This window comes from Pseudorca crassidens, chromosome 3 (assembly GCF_039906515.1).
Source record: "Pseudorca crassidens isolate mPseCra1 chromosome 3, mPseCra1.hap1, whole genome shotgun sequence".
Lineage (NCBI taxonomy): Eukaryota > Metazoa > Chordata > Mammalia > Artiodactyla > Delphinidae > Pseudorca > Pseudorca crassidens.
The window spans coordinates 161490941-161510733 of record NC_090298.1 but is presented as its reverse complement, the minus strand read 5'-3'; the positions used below and the strand labels follow the sequence as shown (position 1 = coordinate 161510733).

The window sequence follows — 19793 nt, the reverse complement described above, 5'->3', positions numbered from 1 at the left end:
TTTGTTAATGACGGATCGGACCAGGAGGGGGGAAGTTATGGGTGTGGTTACAATGTTCTTTGTACTTTTCTAGTTTCTCAAAATTACCAAAACACACGAGGGCACTTCCCCTCCGTCTAGGTTTCACCCGTAGGCTTGTGTGCGCACCAGGGGCCTCCAGCCCTCTGGGTGACACTCTGGACTTCACAAGGTTGCTCTCAAAATGAGGCATTAAAGGTCAGGAGTCCAGCTTCCCCGGGGCTGGCCTGATATGTGTCTTCTCATCCAGACCCTGGACCCCCGGCCTGCCCCTCCCAGGGGACTCTTAGTGCCCCTCTGCCTCCACCCGCCTCCAGCTCTGTGTGACCCGCGGAGGTGCTGCCCGGGCTCCACACTCCTGACCTCTGTGCAGGCTCTTGAGTGTCTCGTAGGTGAAGAAGCTCAGGCCGGCGTAGGGAATGACCCCCAGCACGGTGGGAATGAATCCGTGGTAGAGGGTCTTCAGCCCCTCTTCTCGGGAGATACGGATGAAGACGTGAAAGATGTTGCTATACCTGCAGGACAGAGCGGGGGGCGGGGGGAGGCCTCAATTCGCTAATTCTCGCCTCTTCCCACGTCAGCGGGGACAGGCCTGGATGCTGACCGACAGAACCTCACAGAAGTTCTGGCATTCGAGGGGGCCATGCACGCCCAAGGCCATAGCCACCTTCACCACTGGGATCACGCCGCCGTGCTCAGCGCTTGGCTGGGTCTGCCTCCACATGAACACTGCGGGTTGGATGGGAGCAGAAACTGATCCCCAAGCTAAGAGACCCAATTACGGCCTTTCTGGAACAGCTGTGGAGCCGCACACCTGGCCCGCCCTGCGGTACCGGGGGAGGGGGAGGTAGCAGAGCCTCAGCCCAGCTCTGTCTGCAGCTGGATGTGGAGGCCCAGACCCAAACCCCAGGGGCCCAAGGGAGGGAGCCCACCCGGGGACCCCACTAGACACAGAGCCCCCGCTGCTGGTGAAAACGTCGCTGTGCGTGTAGGACTCACATTTCCTTTGGGGTCACGGCCATCCGTGCCCTGACCAGGTCCAGGGGGTAGGTCAGCGAAGCGGCTGTCGTTCCAGCCAGTGCACCAGCGAGGAGGCGGGGCCAAGGGGGCAGGGCTCTGAAAGAGGGTCGGGGAGAAGGTCAGAGGCCAACGCCCCGGGTGCCTACAGGTCTGGGGGCGGGGAGGGATGGAGGAACGGCACTGGCTGCAAGGAAGCCAGCCGAGTTGAAGCGGGCGGCGCGGGGGAGAGTCTCTGGGTGGATGCCATTTTGAAGTTGCCCTGGCTGCCTCGCCTTTCCCCCTCCTCGTACGAATGAATGAACAACGAGCACCTTCCCTACCCGCTCTGGGGCACAGGTAGGATCAGTGGCCGTCCTGGGACTTAGGTTCTGAGGGGAGACCGGATAAACAAGAGAAGTTCTGAAACGCTGAGCAGGTGGAAGACAGGATAACAGGGTGATGTAATCGCGCTGAGAGGGTTTTTTTTTGGGGGGGGGGCGGGAGGGAGGGCTCACTCTCCGCGGAAGCCGTAGTAGCTGCCCAATAGGCGCTTGTACTCCTCGTGCGCGCTGAACTGGATGGCGGCGTAGGGCACCACGCGCACCATGGTGGCCGAGTTTCCGCGCCACAGGCTGAGGAAGCCTTCGTTGAGGTAGGTGAAGTAGAGGACCCGGAAGGCCTCCTGGGGGGAGGGCAGGGGAAAGGGGAAATGTCAGTGCCCTCCGGCTCTGCCTGAGCAGTGCCTTTGCTGGTAGAGCGCTGGACCTCCCTGCCCACCTTACGTGGCCCAGCCCTGCGCCTGGGGGGAGCCATCGTCCCCCTCCCCCGCATTCTCTGGGCTCTGCGCTAGGACCCCCGCACGCCCAGCCCCAGTCCTCCGGCCCTGGGAACTGGAAAGCGAGCCAGAGGGACCCAGGCTTGCAGAGCAGGCTCAGAGCCCCACAGAGGGTGTTTGTTGGCGTCTGGTAGTCTAGCTTTTTAAAATATTCTTCTTTTCCTTTATTAAGAAGGTAGCACCTGCTCCGTGTTTAAAAATAAATCAAATATGACAACTGTGACTTTAGACTGTCAAGTCCTCTCACCACTACCCCAAGGATGCCGGGGGGGGGGGTCTCCCGTCAATTCCCAGGGTGGGCTGTGTCCAGGCAGAGCTCAGGGTGCAGATGGGTGGCCTTGGCCCTGGTGCCTGGCAAGGGAGGCCTTGGTCACCCGGCGGCCCTGGAGCTGGCCTGGGGCGGGGGTGGGGGAGAACCAATGGGAAAAAGCACCTTGAAAAACGCTTCCCCAACCTCTACCGCCCTCCTCCTCTGCCGCTGCCAGCCCAGCAGGGTGGAGCTGAAGGGCCTAGAGCAGGGGCTCCTTGACCTAGTGGCTCACCTTGGCAGAAAATCTTTTCGAGGACACTGGAAAAAAACAAAACAAAACACAACAGAGAGTGTGAGATATGAAGGATGGGACCCTCCCCCCAGTCTGCATGACCCCCTCCGCAGGGGTCTGGTCTGAGCATGGGGAGTGAGAGCCTCCCCTGGGAATGCCTCCCCCCCAACCCCTACAAGGGCTGAGGTGGGGGCCTCCACAGCAGAGTCAGCCTCCTCCCAGGAGCCTCGTCACTGCCCCTGGCCCACGTCCAGGTCCCTCTGCACACCGGCTTCTCCCCAGGAAGGGGAGCCCAGCTGCCACCTGACCCCCAGGACAGTGAGGATCTCTGTAGGGGCCTGTGGGAGGACGCACCCCTCCGGGGTTGACACCCAGCAGTCCCTACCCCTGCTGGACCCCACTTCTGCCAGACCCCTTTGGGGGAGGCATCCCAGCCACCAGCCATGTGGGGGTCAGCCAAGGAGCTCTGGCTCCTGCAGGACAAGGCCACGGGGGTGTCTGACATCTGCGGCCTGCCCTCTCTTCTCCACAGCCTGGCCCAGGCAGCCCTAGTGCCCACTCTCCTGCTCTCCAGGGCTGCCTGGCTCACGCCCCCCCCCCATCCTCCGCTTCCCAAGCGTCGGCTGTGTTCCCAGGGTAGCCTTGCGCTCCCGTCTGTGTGGACGTATGCACACCACCTGCCTTCGGAGTTACACCCAAGCTCCCTGTAGGGCGCTACGCTGAGCATCTGTTCCAGGAACAACACAGCTGCCTGGGTATGCGCGCGCGCGCGCGCGTGTGTGTGTGTGTGTGTGTGTGTGTGTGTGTGTGTGTGTGTGTGTGTGTGTGTATGTGTGTGTGTGTGGTGGGGAAGGGACGTGTGCTCAGCTGCATGCCCGTCCTTTCCCACGTCAGCTCACTCCTCCACCCCCTCCTCCTCAGGGAGGAGGTTGATATCAATGCTCCTGTTATATGGATGAGGAAACTGAGGCCCAGCAGTCCTCTCCTCCCAAACAGCTGAGGGGTGGGGGTCCCAGGTTGTGACCGTCCTCCTTCCCAGCACCCCTCAGGCACTGGCCACCATTTGCAGGACAGAAAGGCCTCATCTTCAGGGGACCCTGTGCCTGCTCAACCCTAAGAAGGGAGGGAGATGGATTCTTGAACTGTGTCCTCCCCAGCGATATAGCCATGTCCTCACCCCCCGCACCTGTGAACACGACCTTAACTGGAAACAGTCTTTGCAGATATAATTAAACTGAGGTCACACTAGAGGAGGGTGGGCCCTAATCCAGTGACATGGGTCCTTATAAGAGGAGAGGACCCAGGCACAGAGGGGAAGGCAGAGACTGGGGGGAAGCGGCCACAAGCCAAGGATGCCTGGAGCCACCAGAAGCTGGAAGAGGCAAGGAAAGGTCCACCCTCAGGGCCCCAGCAGGAACCAATCCTAGAGACACCTTGAATTTGGACTTTTGGCCTCCAGAAAGTGGGAGAATAAATTCCTGTTCTTCTAAGCTGCCTGGTTTGTGGTACTTTGTGACGTCAGTCCTAAACACTAACAGACTTTCTAAGTGGATTCTACAGAGGCGTTTTAAAAACCGCTTTGCAGAGCGGTCTGGGGGGCCGTGGAGGGGGAGGAGGGTTGCTTGGCAGCTTCTCTATCGCAGGGGATAGATGGACAGGCAGCGTTTACCTTGGAAGATTATTTTGGTTCGGTCCAGGGGAGCTACCGCCGTTTTGGCAAGAGCGCCAGCCAGGGCCCCTGACAGGAGGGAGCTAAGAACTTGCCTGTGATCACTCTGCAAGAAAACACACGAACACGCAGTCTGTCATCAGAGAGGGAGAGGAGGCGTCTGTTCTGCTCGGGAAAGTTTCCTGAGCGTCTACCTTCTCCCCCTGGTCCAGGGCTGACAGACACACAGTGGCCAGAGTGACACAGCCCTGCTAGGCCCTAAGCATGCTGGGCACGGGCTGAGCCATGGTGGGTCCAGCAGCCACAAAGCCTGGTGGGACACAGTGAAAACCTCCTGGGCCACAGGGACCAACCACATGAGAGGTCATGCACTGGCTGGGCTGTCCCGTGAGGTTCCAAGTTCTCGGAGATGGCCTACGACGGGACGAACTCCAAACATAAGCGTCACCCCTGACCTGTCCTACCTTCAAGCCTTGGTTCCACCCACCACCTGTGTGTGAGGGATTCTCCCACTGCAGTGTTTCAGGGGAAAGGTTCCTGGTGGTCTGGGGAGTGGGTGGGGCATATTAGGCAAGCAGACCCTGACTGTTCAGCGTGTCTCCTTTCCACAACTTTCTATCAGGACTTCAGGGGCTGGCTGGCATCTGTGGCTCTTCATCCAGCCAAGGCAAGGGCGATGGTGACAGATGTGGCTGACCAGCACTGTGCACTCCTGTGGCCAGCCTCAGAGCCAGTGCTTTCCCAAGTCTTCCTGTGGCTCCCCGAGCCCCGGCTCCAACAGCCCTCCTTCCCTAGAGGCCCAGGGAGACCTGAGTTGTCACACAGGAAGCCACCTGCTCATCGGGTTGGAGTCTCCATCCCCGCTGCTGACTCAGCCACAGAACTTTCTGGAAGTGCTCTTCTGGACACGCCCCACATGTCCTCACTCTGCAGCGCGCAAGGCTGGTGAGGAGCAGGTAGCTCAGTGATCCCGGGAATCTGTGAAGTCCGCTCGGACCAGGCGCCCTCAGGGGACTAGAGACACGTGGAGCGGGGCTGGGGCATGTACAAGCCTTCCCCACTCCCCTCACGGGGCTGCCAGTCCACGGGGGGAGCCAGACATGAACTAACTCTTCAGACAAATGTGTGAACAATCACCAATCTGGGAGGGGCTATGAGGAGGGGGCTCGGGGCTCCAGGAGAATGCGGGGTGAGGGGTAAGGAACCGAGGTGGAAGGATGAGGTACACCTAACTGCAGGGCTTGTGTGTATGTGTGTGTGCGCATGTGTGTGTGACACTCTTAGAGGGGGAGGAACGCAACACTCAGAGGCCCCAGTGAGAAGGAGTGCGGGGCCCTGGGGGACCACAAGGAGGGTAGGGTGGCTGACACAGGGAAAGGGACGGGCACAGGGAAGAGAGAAGAGACGAAAGGTGGGTGGGGCTGGACCCCACAGAGTGTGGAGGCCTGACAAGGAGGCTGGTCTTTGCCTAAAGAGAAATGGAGAAGTGTGGAAGGTGAACAGGCTATTTTAACTGGAACCAGAGAAGAGGCAGCTCCTGTGAAACCCAGGATGGAGATGGCAGAGGATGGGACCAGGGGAGGCTGCGAGAGGGGCGGATGAAGGGGCATTTGGGGGTACAACTGGTAGCCTGGGTCCGAGTGGGCATGGTGGAGTCCAGGGCTACGCCCCAAGTTTGCTCAGCTCAGCGGGTGGCTCAGGGGGAAGGGCTGGGTCTGTCCACACTCCTGGCCTGAGTCTGGGCTCGGTGCTCCCTTCACCAGCCCAGCTGACCTCTCCCTAAAAGAACAGAGTCCCGCAGCAGTGTTTTCCCCTCTCAGTTTCTGAGGCCAAGCTTCACCAGGGGGTTCCATCTTCTTGCTTCACAGAGGCCTGTCACGGGGGACCCCTGCCTTTTCTGGGTCACACAGCAAGGTTCTCGTCCTTTGGTCCTATTGGCTTTGAGGGTTGTGGACATCTGATGCCAGAAGGCTCAGCGGTGTTCCTGGCACCAGCTCCGAGGCCCTGTGCCTCAGTTTCCTCTCTGTGAATCAATGTGGTGACAGCTGACCTCGAGCCACCGTGAGCAAAGGGAATGCCCTAAGGGGAGTCTACGTGCTTTGTGGGCACCAGAAGTGGAGCCGATGTGTACCTTCCATCTCCTTCACCAGGTTACTTCCTGCGCAACCTGTGGTGCTTACAATCACAAAGCGAGCTCTGCACATGGGGAACACACATCCTTAAACCCTAGCTCTCAGTGTGGCGCTCCAGGGACATGCTGTGAGCCCACTTCACATGCTTAGTGGAGGAGGCTGCTGCTGCCTTTGGCAGACGCTCCCACTGACTTCTTTTTTTTTTTAAAGAGGCATCGGGGCAGCACATAGCTTATTTATTTATTTATTTATGGCTGCGTTGGGTCTTCACTGCTGTGCGCGGGCATTCTCTAGTTGATGACAGTGGGGGCTACTTGTCATTGTGGTGTGCGTGCTTCTCACTGTGGTGGCTTCTCTTGTTGCGGAGCACGGGCCCCAGAGCGCGCAGGCTTCAGTAGCTGTGGCACGTGGGCTCAGTAGTTGTGGAGCACGGGCTTAGTTGCTCTGCAACATGTGGGATCTTCCCGGATCAGGGCTCGAACCCGTGTCCCCTGCATTGGCAGGTGGATCCTTAACCACTGCGCCACCGGGGAAGTTCCCACTGACCTTTTTTTTTAAAAAAAAAATTTTATTTTTTTGGCTATGTTGGGTCTTTGTTGCTGCACATGGGCTTTCTCTCATTGCAGCGAGTGGGGGCTACTCTTCATTGCAGTGCACGGGCTTCTCACTGCGGTGGCTTCTCTTGTTGCAGAGCACGGGCTCTAGGTATGTGGGCTCAGCAGTTGTGGCACACAGGCTTAGTTGATCTGCGGCATGTGAGATCTTCCTGGCCCAGGGCTCGAACCCGTGTCGCCTGCGCTGGCAGGCGGATTCTTAACCACTGCGCCACCAGGGAAGCCCCCCCAACTGATTCTTAAATGACCACAGCTGGCTTATTCTTTAAAGAGCTTGGCCGGCATAGGCATCACTGAATGGTCAAAGTCTCCATACCCGTCATATGGAGAGATCCTGCAAATGAAAAAGGAGGCAGGCAGCCCGACGGAGAGGAAACAGGTGATCCACAGATGGGATCCACACCAGTGGTGAACATCACAAGAAGATGCCTGGCTCCTTAACTAAAGAAATGGGACTTTGCAGAGGGAGCTCCCTGCACTGGGCTGGCCAAGCAGGCCAAGACTGACGTGGGTTGTGCCAGCCAGCGCAGAGGAAAACCGGCGCTGTGCGTGTCCCAGTGCACGTCAGGCACGGGGGCCTTTGCTGGGCGTGTCCGCTTGGCGGGATCCATCGGGCCAGTGGAGGGAAAGCCACATCTCCCTCACACTCTGACGCGAAGTTCACTCAACTGTGAGGGATGGGTGCCTGCTCTGGGGCTTGCCCCCGCCCCCGCCCCCAGCATGGTGACGGTGGCCCCGAGAACCAGTCCTCCTGCCCACCTGGCGTTCCACAGGGAGACCTGGAATTTGGGGAAAGGTCAGGAGGGCCAGAGGATGATGCTGCTTCAGGCTTTGAGCCCATGGACTTTGAGAACTGCCTGCGGGTGCCTGAGCCAGCCTGGCAGTGAAGGTGGGTTGCTTAGTCCATGTTCTAGGTTCAGCTGGGAGAACTTCTACTGGCTTCTATGGTGAACAAGCACAGGGCTGATCCAATTTCTTCTCTTTTTTCTTTTTCTTAAATATTTACTTATTTATTTATTTGGTCACGCCGGGTCTTAGTTGCAGCGGGTAGGCTCCTGCAGGTGCAGCTTACGGGCTACTTAGTTGCAGCACATGGGCTCCTTAGTTGTGGCATGTGAACTCTTAGTTGCAGCATGCATGTGGGACCTAGTCCCCTGAACAGAGATCGAACCTGGGTCCCCTGCATTGGGAGCGCACGGAGTCTTCACCACCATGCCACCAGGGAAGTCCCTGATCCAATTTCTTTATGAGGGAATAAGGCTTTTGTCTTCAGTTGAAGGGCGTAATCGGAGATGAATTTCAGAGCTGAGGGTAAACTCCTCCCTGGAGCGAGGAGTTCCCCTGCAGCCCACCCCACCTTTGGCTAATTCTTCTGCGTTGGCAAATCTGAGTGAGAAAAGGGGCTCAAGGACACCTTCGACATCCTAGCCAAATTTGAGCGAGGTTTTGGCTTCTTGCCAAGTGGTAGGGCAGCTGGATCCACAGCACAAATGGGGCTATAAAAATGGAATAGGAGGCGGCCTGCATCACTCCCCGGCCTCGCCCTCAGCGTGTTCAGGGGTGACTTGTAATGGGGTGCGAGTACAGGAGAGGGACTGGGTGAGAATGCCCAATGGGGGGGGCCAGGGTACTTGCCTTTGAAGACACATGAGCGGGCAGGATGGGCTCAGCATCCTCACGCAAACGCACCACGCCTTCCTTCACACCATTACCCATTCCAGGCCTGCTCAGGACGGCGGGAGACTCAGTCCTGGGGAGCAAGAAGGGACGAGGTGAGAATCTGGCCTCCTCCACCAGCCTGGGGCCTCTGATTCATCCTCAAGTGGCCCGATGCCAGCATTGCCCCAGTGGCACGCTTCTCCTAACCTGGCTTCTGTCTCTCTGCAGGATAAAGACACCCGAACCTACATCTGGATGTCAGTCCCCTGACCTGACTGCTTAATCATTTACAAAAGCTCTTCTCATCAGCTCTTTTATTTCATCCTCACAAATGGGCCTCTGAGTCCTCTGTTTTTTTTACCCTAGTACCAACTGCCCAGATTGGCTCAGAGAGGTTAAGCTGGCAGCAAGGTCACACAGCAGGAGGCAGGGGCGTGGCAGGGTGTAGGGTGTGGAGGCTGGAGGGCTCCACCTGCCCTGGAGCCCAATGCCCTCTGGGCTTATGCCAGCTTGGACCTGAGACTCCGTCCACAGAAATACTTTTAGAAAATTAATCTTTGTCCTACTGTGTGGCTGCCTGCCCTTTGCGGGCAAGTTATAGTAAAGTGTCCTAATACTTGAGGATTCCTCCCTGGAAACCTGTAAGCAGATAAGTTAGGGGGTCCCCGGAGAAAGAGAACCAGGAATGGCTCTCTTGACATAAGAGAAGCCATTTTGGCCCAAGCCATTTTGTGAGCTAAGCCTGGCAGCAATGCTTGCCTTTGAACAGGTCTCGGTAATTAATGATCTAAAGCGAACAAAGGAATGCAGGAACAGAGAAAAGGCAGTTAGACAGTAGTGCAGAGTCCTAGTTCCTCCTCAAGGGATAGACATAATAATAAACATATCTTTGAGTTCTCTGGGAACTAAGGCCCCCACCCAGGTGGAGGGTGGAATGATGTTGACCCTCTTGACTTCAATCAACTAAAGCTTGGACTCTGTGGACCTTTGCCCCAATTCTATGCTGAATTCTCCTCTGTTCAAGCCCCTTCATGAATATGCATGTACCCTGAGCTTAAAACTTCCCCAATTTTGCTGTTCGGGGAGACACTGCTTTGGGAAAGGTCCCCGGTGTTCCCCTTACTTGATGAAAGTCATAATAAATCCTTCCTTTTCCCCTCCCCATCTTTGGCTTGGTTGTCTCTATTGGCTTGACACCACCAAGAGATGAACCCAGTTTTCAGGTAACACAGGCTCGTGTCCAAATTTCCTCTTATGAAAGAATGTCTTTTCCTCTTGTAAGGACACCAGTCCTATTGGATCGGGGTCCACCCTAACAACCTCAAGTAATACATCCTTCCTTCTCCCCATCTTTGACTTAGTTGTGTCTATTTGCTTGACACCCACCACGACGTGAACCCAGTTTTCGGATAACAAACCTACCTTTAACCTCCTAGTGCAGGCACACTCAAAGCTCAGCCAACCACACGGAGGGGACCAGGAGGAAAAAAGGATGAAGGACTGGTGTCACGGAGATGCCACTGGGCACCGGTATGCTTAGAGGTATCCCTTGCTTTAAAATCACCCAATGAATCAACATGCTTTCCTGTAAAATGATGCAAACGAGGCAGATGCCCCCCTGAGCCAGCTCTGGAAGCCCCTCCTGCCCTCCAGGTCCTCCCAGGCACCCGCTGGTACGAAACATCCTAGGAAGCACAAGCAGGATTCTGTTCCAGGTGGCCTCTGCCGCTGTTTCCTACCTAAAATGGTCCCTGGCTCGGGGATGAACAGCTGCTTCTAAGACGGGGCCAGAAACTCAACGATGAGCCTGGACCACCCTGAGGTGTCAGGCAGGAACCAAAGTCAATGGGACTGTGAAAATGGGACACAAAGGCAAATCAAAGAGCTCCTCGTGGCCAAAGCAGGAATGCTGAGCAACAAAATCAATAAAGCAGTGTTGGGTTTTTTTTGTTTGTTTTTTTGTTTTTGGCTGCACCAAGGCATGAGGGATCTCAGTTCCCCAACCAGGGATCGAACCCGTGCCCCCTGCAGTGGAAGCACGTAGTCTTAACCACTGGACCACCAGGGAAGTCCCAGAAGTGTTGGATTATAACCCAAAGTGTAAGATAAATAGCCGAGAGTCCACATGGATATAAATAAATGATTGAATAAATAAATAAATGAGGGAGAAGAGACAAATCTCCCAGGCAGAAGAATCCCAAATAAATTACGCAGATGCTCAGTGCTGGAGGAAGGGAAGCGTAAGCACGACCCCTTAGGTGTGGGCCACGTGGCACCTTCCTTCCAAAGGGCACAGCACAGAAAGGGGGGAAGGGAGTAACCTTACAGTGAGGACACCTGACAGACACCACCTCAGCCACGTGATCAAGGTCAACACCACAGTGATAAGTCACACTGATGGCACGTGCCCAGGACAACACCACAGTGATAAGTCACACTGATGGCGCGTGCCCAGGACACGTGTGTGTGTGTGTGTGTGTGTGTGTGTGTGTGTGTGTGTGTGTGACGAGAAAGGCACTTCCCCTCTGTGGTCCTCTGCTCCAAAGCCCAGTCCAACCATGAGAAAAACACCAGACAAATCCCAACCAAGGGCCAAGGGCCATAGAACACCTGACCAGTTCTCATCAAAACCGTCAAGGTCGTCGAAACCAAGAAAGTCTGAGAAACTATCTTAGCCCAAAGAAGCCTAAAGAGATGTGACGACTAAAGGTAATGTGAGGATCCTGGGACAGAAAAAGCACATTAGGGAAACACTAAGGAAATGTGAATAAACAATGGACTTCAGTTAATAATAATGGATCAGTATTTGTACATCAGTTGTGACAAATGTACCATACCAAAGGAAGATGTTATTAATACGGGAAACTGGGTGTGTGCGGTGGAGGGGAACTCTGTATTACTTTTGCAATTTTTCTATAAACCTAAAACTGCTCACAGACAAACAAACAAACAAAGAGAAACTAGGCCTTAGGGATCTTTTCCAGCCAGTGGCTGGGGTGTCAGTCTGTGGAGGACACCGTGACTCTATCACCCTCCATGCGTCCGGCTGCTGCTCAGTGGCACCCCCCAACACTCTGGACCCCGGGGGACTGTCCTCACACCTGGGCACCCGGATGCAGATGGTGCAGTCTTTGTTTCTTCTGGCTGCGCTTCGCAACATGTGGGATCTTAGTTCCCCGACCAGGGACCGAACCCGTGCCCCCTGCAGTGGAAGTGCAGAGTCCTAACCACTGGACCGCTGGGGAATTCCCAGTGCGGCCTTTCTTAGGGCTGGGTCAGGCGTGGTGAATGTGGACCCGTTCTGCAAAACTGCCCTCCTGAGAAAGGATTCAGCCCTTTAGTCCCGGCCTCATACAGTCTAGAGTCTGAGCACTTGCCTCCCTCCCTCCCCTGGCCCTGGCCCAGGGCCTGCCCTGGGAGCTCTGTAGAGGGCTCAGACAGCCTCGGTGTGGTGGATGCAAACAGAAACAAAGGCACCATACAAACCAGTGCAGACCTACAAAAGCGTGTCACTGCAGGTGACAGAGCGCCAAGGCTGAGTCCCGGGAAGGCACCTGCAGGGGGCTGAATGGTGGCCCCCCCCACCCCCGCCCCAAGACATGTCTCCCTGGAATCTGTGAATGTGGCATTATTTGAAAAAAGCCTTCACAGATGTAATTAAGGTAAAGATCTAGAGATCCTTACCCTGGATGAGGGTAGGTCCTAACAACATGACAAGTGATCTGATAAGAGACAGGAGAACAGATACAGGCAGGGAGGCCGTGTTTAGACAGTGGCAGAAATTGGAATGATACACACAAGCCACAAGCCAAGGAACACACAAAGCATAAAAGCTGGAAGAGACAAGGAGGAATCTTCCCCTAGAGCCCTAGAAGTGGCTCTACAGGAGGATTAATTTGGGATTTCTGACCTCCACAACTGTGAGAGAATAAACTTCTGTTGTCTCAAGACAGTTGGTGGCGAAAGGAATCTAAGATCCTTTCTGGAGGAGAAGCTGGGGTGCCTCAGGCCCCCCAACCCCAAGCAGAAGGGGCAGCCAGAGTCTGCAAGCTGCTTCCCTTGGGGCCCGGTGCCTCCAGGAAGCTCTCCAGGATTGCAGGGCGGAGAGAAGGAGATTCCTGTCCTGGGGCAGTGGTGGGGTTGGGGGTGGGGGAGGTCTCAAGTTTTTGCCTCTTAGGCCAAAGGCTATTTTCCTAGGAAGTAAAGAGCTCTTTGCCCTTTCATAAACAAAAACAAAAAAACTCAAGACAAAGGCAAAGAAACAGCCGGGTCACTGGGAAGGAAAAAAAATAACTTAAAAACATGACAGGTACCAGACTGCACTCATAATGAGAAAAGTGCGTTTAACCTTTGGTGGGGGGCTGTTGGCATGTGTGGGGACAGTAATGCAACTGGTAGATGAGACTGAGGCAGATTGCGGGGAGCATCTCTCTGCAGGTGATTTAGCAGACGCCTTGGAACGTGTGCTGTGCCCCCAGACAGGTGAGCATGAAGCCTCATGGGCCAGTAAGGCCACAGCCAGGTGCTGGTCCCAGTGAAGGTATGAAGGTCTGGATGGGAAGCTATGGGGGAGCGAGGAGAGGGGGACAGGGAGAGTGTGTGACCTAAGCCCTCACAGGAGGATGCCACCCAGCCTGTCACTAATGAGTGAACCTACCTGAACCCAGGTGGGAGGCTGTCCCGATGCAAAGACTGGAAGCAGACCAGGTGTTTATAGAGTGCTGTCAACAGTGATGGGGGGCTTCCCTGGTGGCTCAGTGGATAAGAATCTGCCTGCCAGTGCAGGGGACACGGGTTCGAGCCCTGGTCCGGGAAGATCCCACATGCCGCAGAGCAACTAAGCCCGTGCGCCACAACTACTGAGCCTGCACTCTAGAGCCCATGAGCCACAACTACTGAGCCCGTGAGCCACAACTAATGAGCCCGTGAGCTGCAACTACTGAAGCCCGTGTGCCTAGAGCCCGTGATCCGCAACAAAGAGAAACCACCGCAATGAGAAGCCCGCGCACCGCAACGAAGAGTAGCCCTCGCTCGCCGCAACTAGAGAAAGCCCGCAAGCAGCAATGAAGACCCAACGCAGCCCAAAAATAAATAAATAAATAAATTTATTAAAAAAAACCCCAAAAAACAGTGATGGGGACTCTCCATACAGGGGAGGAGATAAGGGCACGGAGGGAGCCTGACTGTGGATGTACGTACTTTCCAGCAGTTGGCATTTTGCCTCCCGCCACTCACCTCTTCAAGAATAACAGAGGACACAACGCACGTGTGGCTGACCCAACCCCCGCTGTGCCCTTCCCAGGTCAGAGCCCCTCCCCCTGCACTCAGGCACCCCTGCCATGCCCCCTACTGGCTTCCTTCCCCCAAACTGCCACAAGGTTCTGAATTTACCCCCCAACCTGCCCCGAGGCCTCCCTCACTGAAATGGGGTTCCCACTGCCCACACAGCAGTGGACACAACTGTCCATACTCAGGACAGTTGCCAGGCTCCCTCTGCCACCAGCGTGGGGTCACTGTGCCTGGGACTTCTCCGCGCCCAGCCCCCCAGGTCGGGCCCCCTTATCTGTGCCCAAGAACATGGGCTCTTTTGAGTGTTGTCTGGAGTCCATCATTGGTCAGATGGTGACCAACAGCCCACGTGGCTGAGGGTGAGGCCCAGAGTATATGGAGGGTGGCCTCAGCTGGCGCTTGAAACTCTGAGGCCGGAGCCCCCTCCCTCCCGACTTCCTCCAGCCCCTGCGGCCCCTGCTGCCTCCCTCTCTCCAGGGCAAGAGGCCTGGGCTCTGCACCAAGGCAGGCAACTGGGCCAGATGGTTTCTCCACATTCTTTTGTTTCTATTGTACCTTGTCCCTTCTGTTGTTGCCAGTAATACCGAAATTTTTTTTTAATTATATTTATTTATTTATTTATTATTATTATTTTTTGGCTGCGTTGGGTCTTCGTTGCGGCGTGGGCTTTCTCTAGTTGAGGTGAGCGGGGGCTGCTTTTCGCTGCAGTGCGCAGGCTTCTCATTGCGGTGACTTCTCTTGTTGCAAAGCACAGGCTCTAGGCGTGTGGGCTTCAGTAGTTGTGGCACGAGGGCTCAGTAGTTGTGGCTCGCGGGCTGTAGCGCACAGGCTCAGTAGTTGTGGTGCACGGGCTTGGTTGCTCCGCGGCATGTGGGATCTTTCTGGACCGGAGCTCGAACCTGTGTCCCCTGCATTGGCAGGCGGATTCTTAACCACTGCGCCACTGGGGAAGTCCCTCTTGTTCTGTTTTTGTTTTTTTACCCGGCTCTGCCCCGACCCTGCTGGCCTTGTCTTGTCTGAAATAGCAGAGGCTGCTGGATAAGCACCTTCTTCAATAACGCCCTGCCAAGAATTCTGGCTTCACAGCTGTAGGGGTTACGTGAGGTCTTCCGAAGTCCATGTCCACCCAGGACCTCAGGAAGTGACTTTATTTGGAATAGGGTCTTTCAGGTATTATTAGTTAAGGATATCAAGATGAGATCACCTTGGGGACTTCCCTAGTGGTCCAGTGGCTAAGACTCCATGCTCCCAATGCAGGAGGCCTGCGTTCGATCCCTGGTCAGGGAATTAGATCCCACAACTAATCCCACAATTAGCCACAACTAAAAGACCCTGCATGCTTCAACAAAGATCCCATGTGCTGCAACTAAGACCCTGTGCAGCCAAAATAAACAAACAAACAAACAAACAAATTAATTAATTAAAAAGATGAGATCAGGGCTTCCCTAGTGGCGCAGTGGCCGATGCAGGGGACGTGGGTTCATGCCCTGGTCCAGGAAGATCCCACATGCCACGGAGCAGCTAGGCCTGTAAGCCATGGCCGCTGAGCCTGCGCGTCCGGAGCCTGTGCTCTGCAACGGGAGAGGCCACAACAGTGAGAGGCCCGTGTACCGCAAAATAAATAAATAAATAAAAAAAGATGAGATCATCTTGGATTTGGTGGACCCTAAATCCAATGATGGGTGTCCTTATAAGAGGTCTCACACACACACACACACAGGGAAGAAGTCCATGTGAAGATGGAGGTGGAGATGAGGGTGATGTGGCCAACAAGCCAAGGAACTCAAGGACTGCCTCTGTCAGCCACCAGAGATGGGGAAAGATTCCCAGTAGGAACCAACCCTGCTGTCTTAGTCAGTTCTGGCTGCTGTGACAAAACACCACAGGCTGGGTGGCTTATAAACAACAGAAATGTATTTCTCACGGTTCCAGAGGCTGGGAAGTCTAAGGTCAAGGTGCCAGCAGCTTTGGTGTCTGTTCAGAATGCTCTTCCTGATTCACAGATGGTGGCCTCTCTGTGTCCTCACATAGCACAAGGAGCAAGGGGGTTCTCTTGGGCCTCCTTTATAAAGCCATTAATCCCATTCATGAGGGCTACACCCTCATAACCGAATCATCTCCCAAAACCCCACCTCCTAATACCATCACACTGGGGATTAAGTTTCAACATATGAATTTTAGGGGAGACGCAAGCATTGAGTCTATAGCACCGGCCGACACCTTGATTTTGGACTTCTGAACTCCACAACAGGGACAGAATAAACTTCTGCTGTTTTAAGCCACCAGCCTGAGGTTATTTGTTATGGAAGCCCCAGGAAACTAATACAGCAAGAGTCTGAGACCAAGGCCCCCCAAGTGTGTACTGTCCCTCGGCTAGTGACCTGCCCATGACCCCGAGGTCACTGCACCTCTCTATGGACCTCACAGGTTGCCCAGCTGGCAGAACTTCAACAGAAAACCTGGCTTCTCCTGATCTTTGTTGAGACCCTGGAACCCAAGCACTCAGCTGCAGCAAAAGGTATTCAGTGAAGAAAACAAATGTTGACAAGCATATTTTAAAAATAGCACAGGGACCAGGGAGGGGCCCCTGGGGGAACATTCTACTTCTTAAACTGGGTGGTGGTTTCATTATTCTTTCTACCGTCTTTCTTTTCATGAACACATTACATACTTGTATTATTAAGAAGTATTTCACACTTAAAATAAAAAATACAATGCATTTTTAAAAGAGCTGGCTTGCAAAACCCAAACAAGCTAATAGCTCTGATCATCTCAATATTCCTCTAATGTCTAATTGTCAAAATAGAAGAACCAAAAAACGGGATGACACATGGGAAAAGGCCTGCCCTCAGTCTGATGACGCCCTCCACCTGGCACCAATAGTGGGAAATCACTGACAACTCAAGAAAATCTCAAGACAACTTCTCAAATAGATTTAACATCTGACTTGTCTCAATCTCATCTGACACCTTCCTTCTTTTGCCGGATCCCGGTGCTTTAAAAAAAAACAAAAAACAGAGCAACAGCCAACTTCTCAGACCTCCCCTACTGGGACTCCAGGTGACACCTGCATCTCCTTCTCTAGAAGGACCGCCTTCCCTCCACCCCAACCCCCAAGGTTTCCTTCAGAGCTCTGCAGAGGAGGGACTCAAATATTTCTTGGACTGAGCTTTAGACTCTGGAAGAGAAACAGAAATCTAATGTTTAATCACCACTCCCATGGGCCAGAACACCTCAGAGACAAGATAAGAAGACTGGAGAGAGCAGAACACTTGATAATAACCGTCCTGGCTGCTGGGGGAGGAAACAGGCATTCCAACTTCACAGCTGAGAGAATACTGATGACAGCACAGCCTCCACAGAGGAACATTAACCATTTAAATGGACATGCGCTTTGGCCTGGCCACTCCTAGGAAGTTGCTGCAGTTGGATGTCAAACTCCATGAAGACAGAGAGGTTTCCACGCGTCTGTGCACTGCTGGAGCCCCACACACGTTTACTACATATTTGCTCATGCAAAATTCTATCTATCCACTGCAGCTCGGTTTGTAAAAGCGAAACACCAGCAACAACTTAAACAGCCATCAGTAAGGGACTTGTTTTAAAATCACTTACCCTTTTGGTAAAATTTGATAGAAATTTACCAGTGGTTTAAAAGGGGTGGTGAGGGGGAATATGCACATCTTCCCCACAACCATAGACTATCTCTGGAAGGGAACATTATCATACAGGAGAAACTATTAACAATGAGGGCCTCCAGAGGGGGATGGGGAACCAGCATGGGGAGACCTGCCTGTTTTTTACTGTTATGCCCTTTTGTACTGTTTGATTTTATTTATTTTTTTACCATGTACATCAATGACCTTGTCAAGGTTTATTCATATATTCGCACGTGTGTGTGTATATATATAATATATGCACGTACATACGTATATATAAAATGTGTGCATGTGTATATATGTACATATATATATGCATATACCTACACATACACACACATTTTAAACGACTCCTTTTGAATTTGGACAGAAAACCCCAATGGCTTCAGTTTCCACTGAAGCCGAAGGTGACAAGACCCTCCAGAACATTCCAGCACCATCTTTGCAGGGAGAGACAGGAGAGGGATAAGAAGTACTATGCAAGCGTTACAGGAAACGGCATGTTATTGCTTTTTTAACAGTAAAGCCACCAGCCTCTTTCCATACTGCACACTTGCAAATCACCCTCCAGGGAACTTGAAAAGTTCCAGAAAAATCTTTATCCCCAGCACCATGCCAGGCTCCAGTTTTGCAGTTTGTGTCTAAGCAGCTGAAACATTAGCTCTCTCACTCTGAAGAGTGTTGCCTTACTCTCTCGGTTTATCAGCTTTAAGTCCCCAGGAGCTCTCCCGGGTCAGTGAGGGGCCTCAGTCTGTAAGAGCTGGGCCAGAGGGTGGAAGCCCAGCAAACCCCACCACCCCAGGCGACCCTACCAGCTGGGCCTGCGGCACCCTAGGTGTTGAAGCCCAGCTGCCACAGGGCCCCCGTCTCCACCAGCCCCAGGGCTCTGAGACACGTGTTCAGAAAGCGACCAGGGGCCGCCCCTTCCAGCTCAGCCTTTCCCGACCCAGTCAAAGACAGGACTTCTGAGGAACAGCTGCAGGGAGGGGTCCCCTCCCCTCCCCTCCTCTCCCCTGCCAACCCCTCAGAGATAAACACAACAGATGGGCAAAAGTGGAGGAGGTCCGCAGAGAAGGGTCAGCAGCAATGCTCAGGAAGGGGTGGGCAATGCCACCCCAATTCAAATCGCTTTAGGTTTATTGCTGGTAAAATGGAGATAATTCCGGTTTTGTCTGGCCCATGGGATTATTCTAAGCCCGGAAATCACTTTAGAGACTGTGATAAGTGAAAAGATAACATCTGGGTGCGCTTTTCCTTGGGGGTGGGGGTGGAGGTTGTAATGATTCTGAGATAGCAAGGCTTGGGTGAATGTTGGAAAACCTGGATTACGGAGGGGGCACAAACACAGGTGAATGTGGAAAAAAGTACGGGTGGGTGCACAGACTGGGGATGTTTGAGTCAGAGGGGGTTGCCAGGGGTACTGGGCAGGCATGTGCATGTGTGGAGGGAGTACCTGAGGGCACTGACCCAGATTACTTAAGGTGGGGGGCAGTGAGAGGGGCCCAGACTTGGCTGTGAGAAAAGCCAGCGAGGGGATAGGAACAAGCACAGATGTGAGTGGGGGACGGTGAGTCTGGGGTCACAGGCTCAGGTGTTGGGTGTGGAGGTGCAGGCCCAGGTGTGGTGGCGCGGGGACCGGGTGTGTGTGTGTGAGGATGCCCTGTGGTGGGGGGCTGTCATCATGGGGAAGTCTCAAGCGACGTGTCGGTGGGTGTTCATGAGCGGGGGCGCGGTGTCAGGTGTGTGAAGGGGAATGTAAGTGCGGGCACAGAGTCAGATGCGTGTAGGGGTGCAGAGTTAACTGTGCGAGGCGCCTGGGGGCGCGGCCCCAGGGGTGTGGGGGATGTCAGCGAGGCGGACAGTCTCAGGTGTATGAGGGGAGATGTCAAAGAGAAAGGATGTGGTGTCAGGTATGTGTGGGCTGACGGAGAGAGGCTCCGATCCGGCTGTGGGAGCCCCAAGGGGGCACCAGACTAGCGGTGTTGGGGGCGGGGGGGGGGAGGCTTTAACCTCTCCCAGTCCCCGCGATGCTGCTGTCACGCCCCGCCTCGTCCGCCCCCGCCCCGGGCCCATGACAGCAATGGGCCTCGCCCTAGGTCGGCCCGAGGGGCGCGGGCCCCCTCGACGCCTGCGCCGCCCCGCGCCCCGCGTGCCCCCTCACCGACTGGGACGTGTCGCTGCCGCCGCCGCCGCCGCCGCCGCCGCCGCCGCCGCCGCCGCCTCCAGCCGCCACAGCCCCGCCTCGCGCACCCTCCGCGCGCGCCGCGGGAGGGGTCCACGCCGTACTCCGATTGGCTGCGTGCTGGCCAACCATCTCTGGAGACAGCTGAGATTGGTAGACATGAAGCGGACGGGCAGCTCCTGAAGCCAATCATTG

At 54.8% G+C, this 19793-nt stretch overlaps 1 protein-coding gene across 2 annotated transcripts in view; it reads right to left on the bottom strand.

Moving 5' to 3' along the window:
• Positions 1–19793, bottom strand: part of SLC25A42 (solute carrier family 25 member 42) — a 23559-nt gene extending 3766 nt beyond the window's left edge. The window contains exons 1-7 of one of the 2 annotated variants that reach the window (XM_067733343.1): positions 19578–19793; positions 8445–8559; positions 4064–4169; positions 2395–2420; positions 1533–1699; positions 1018–1134; positions 382–533 (exon numbers count right to left, since the gene is read on the bottom strand). In XM_067733343.1, coding sequence (XP_067589444.1) covers positions 382–533; positions 1018–1134; positions 1533–1699; positions 2395–2420; positions 4064–4169; positions 8445–8559; positions 19578–19759 — 865 coding nt within the window. In that variant the 5' untranslated portion in view covers positions 19760–19793. The remainder of the gene's footprint in view (positions 1–381; positions 534–1017; positions 1135–1532; positions 1700–2394; positions 2421–4063; positions 4170–8444; positions 8560–19577) is intronic. The other variant, XM_067733341.1, reaches the window with a different exon arrangement.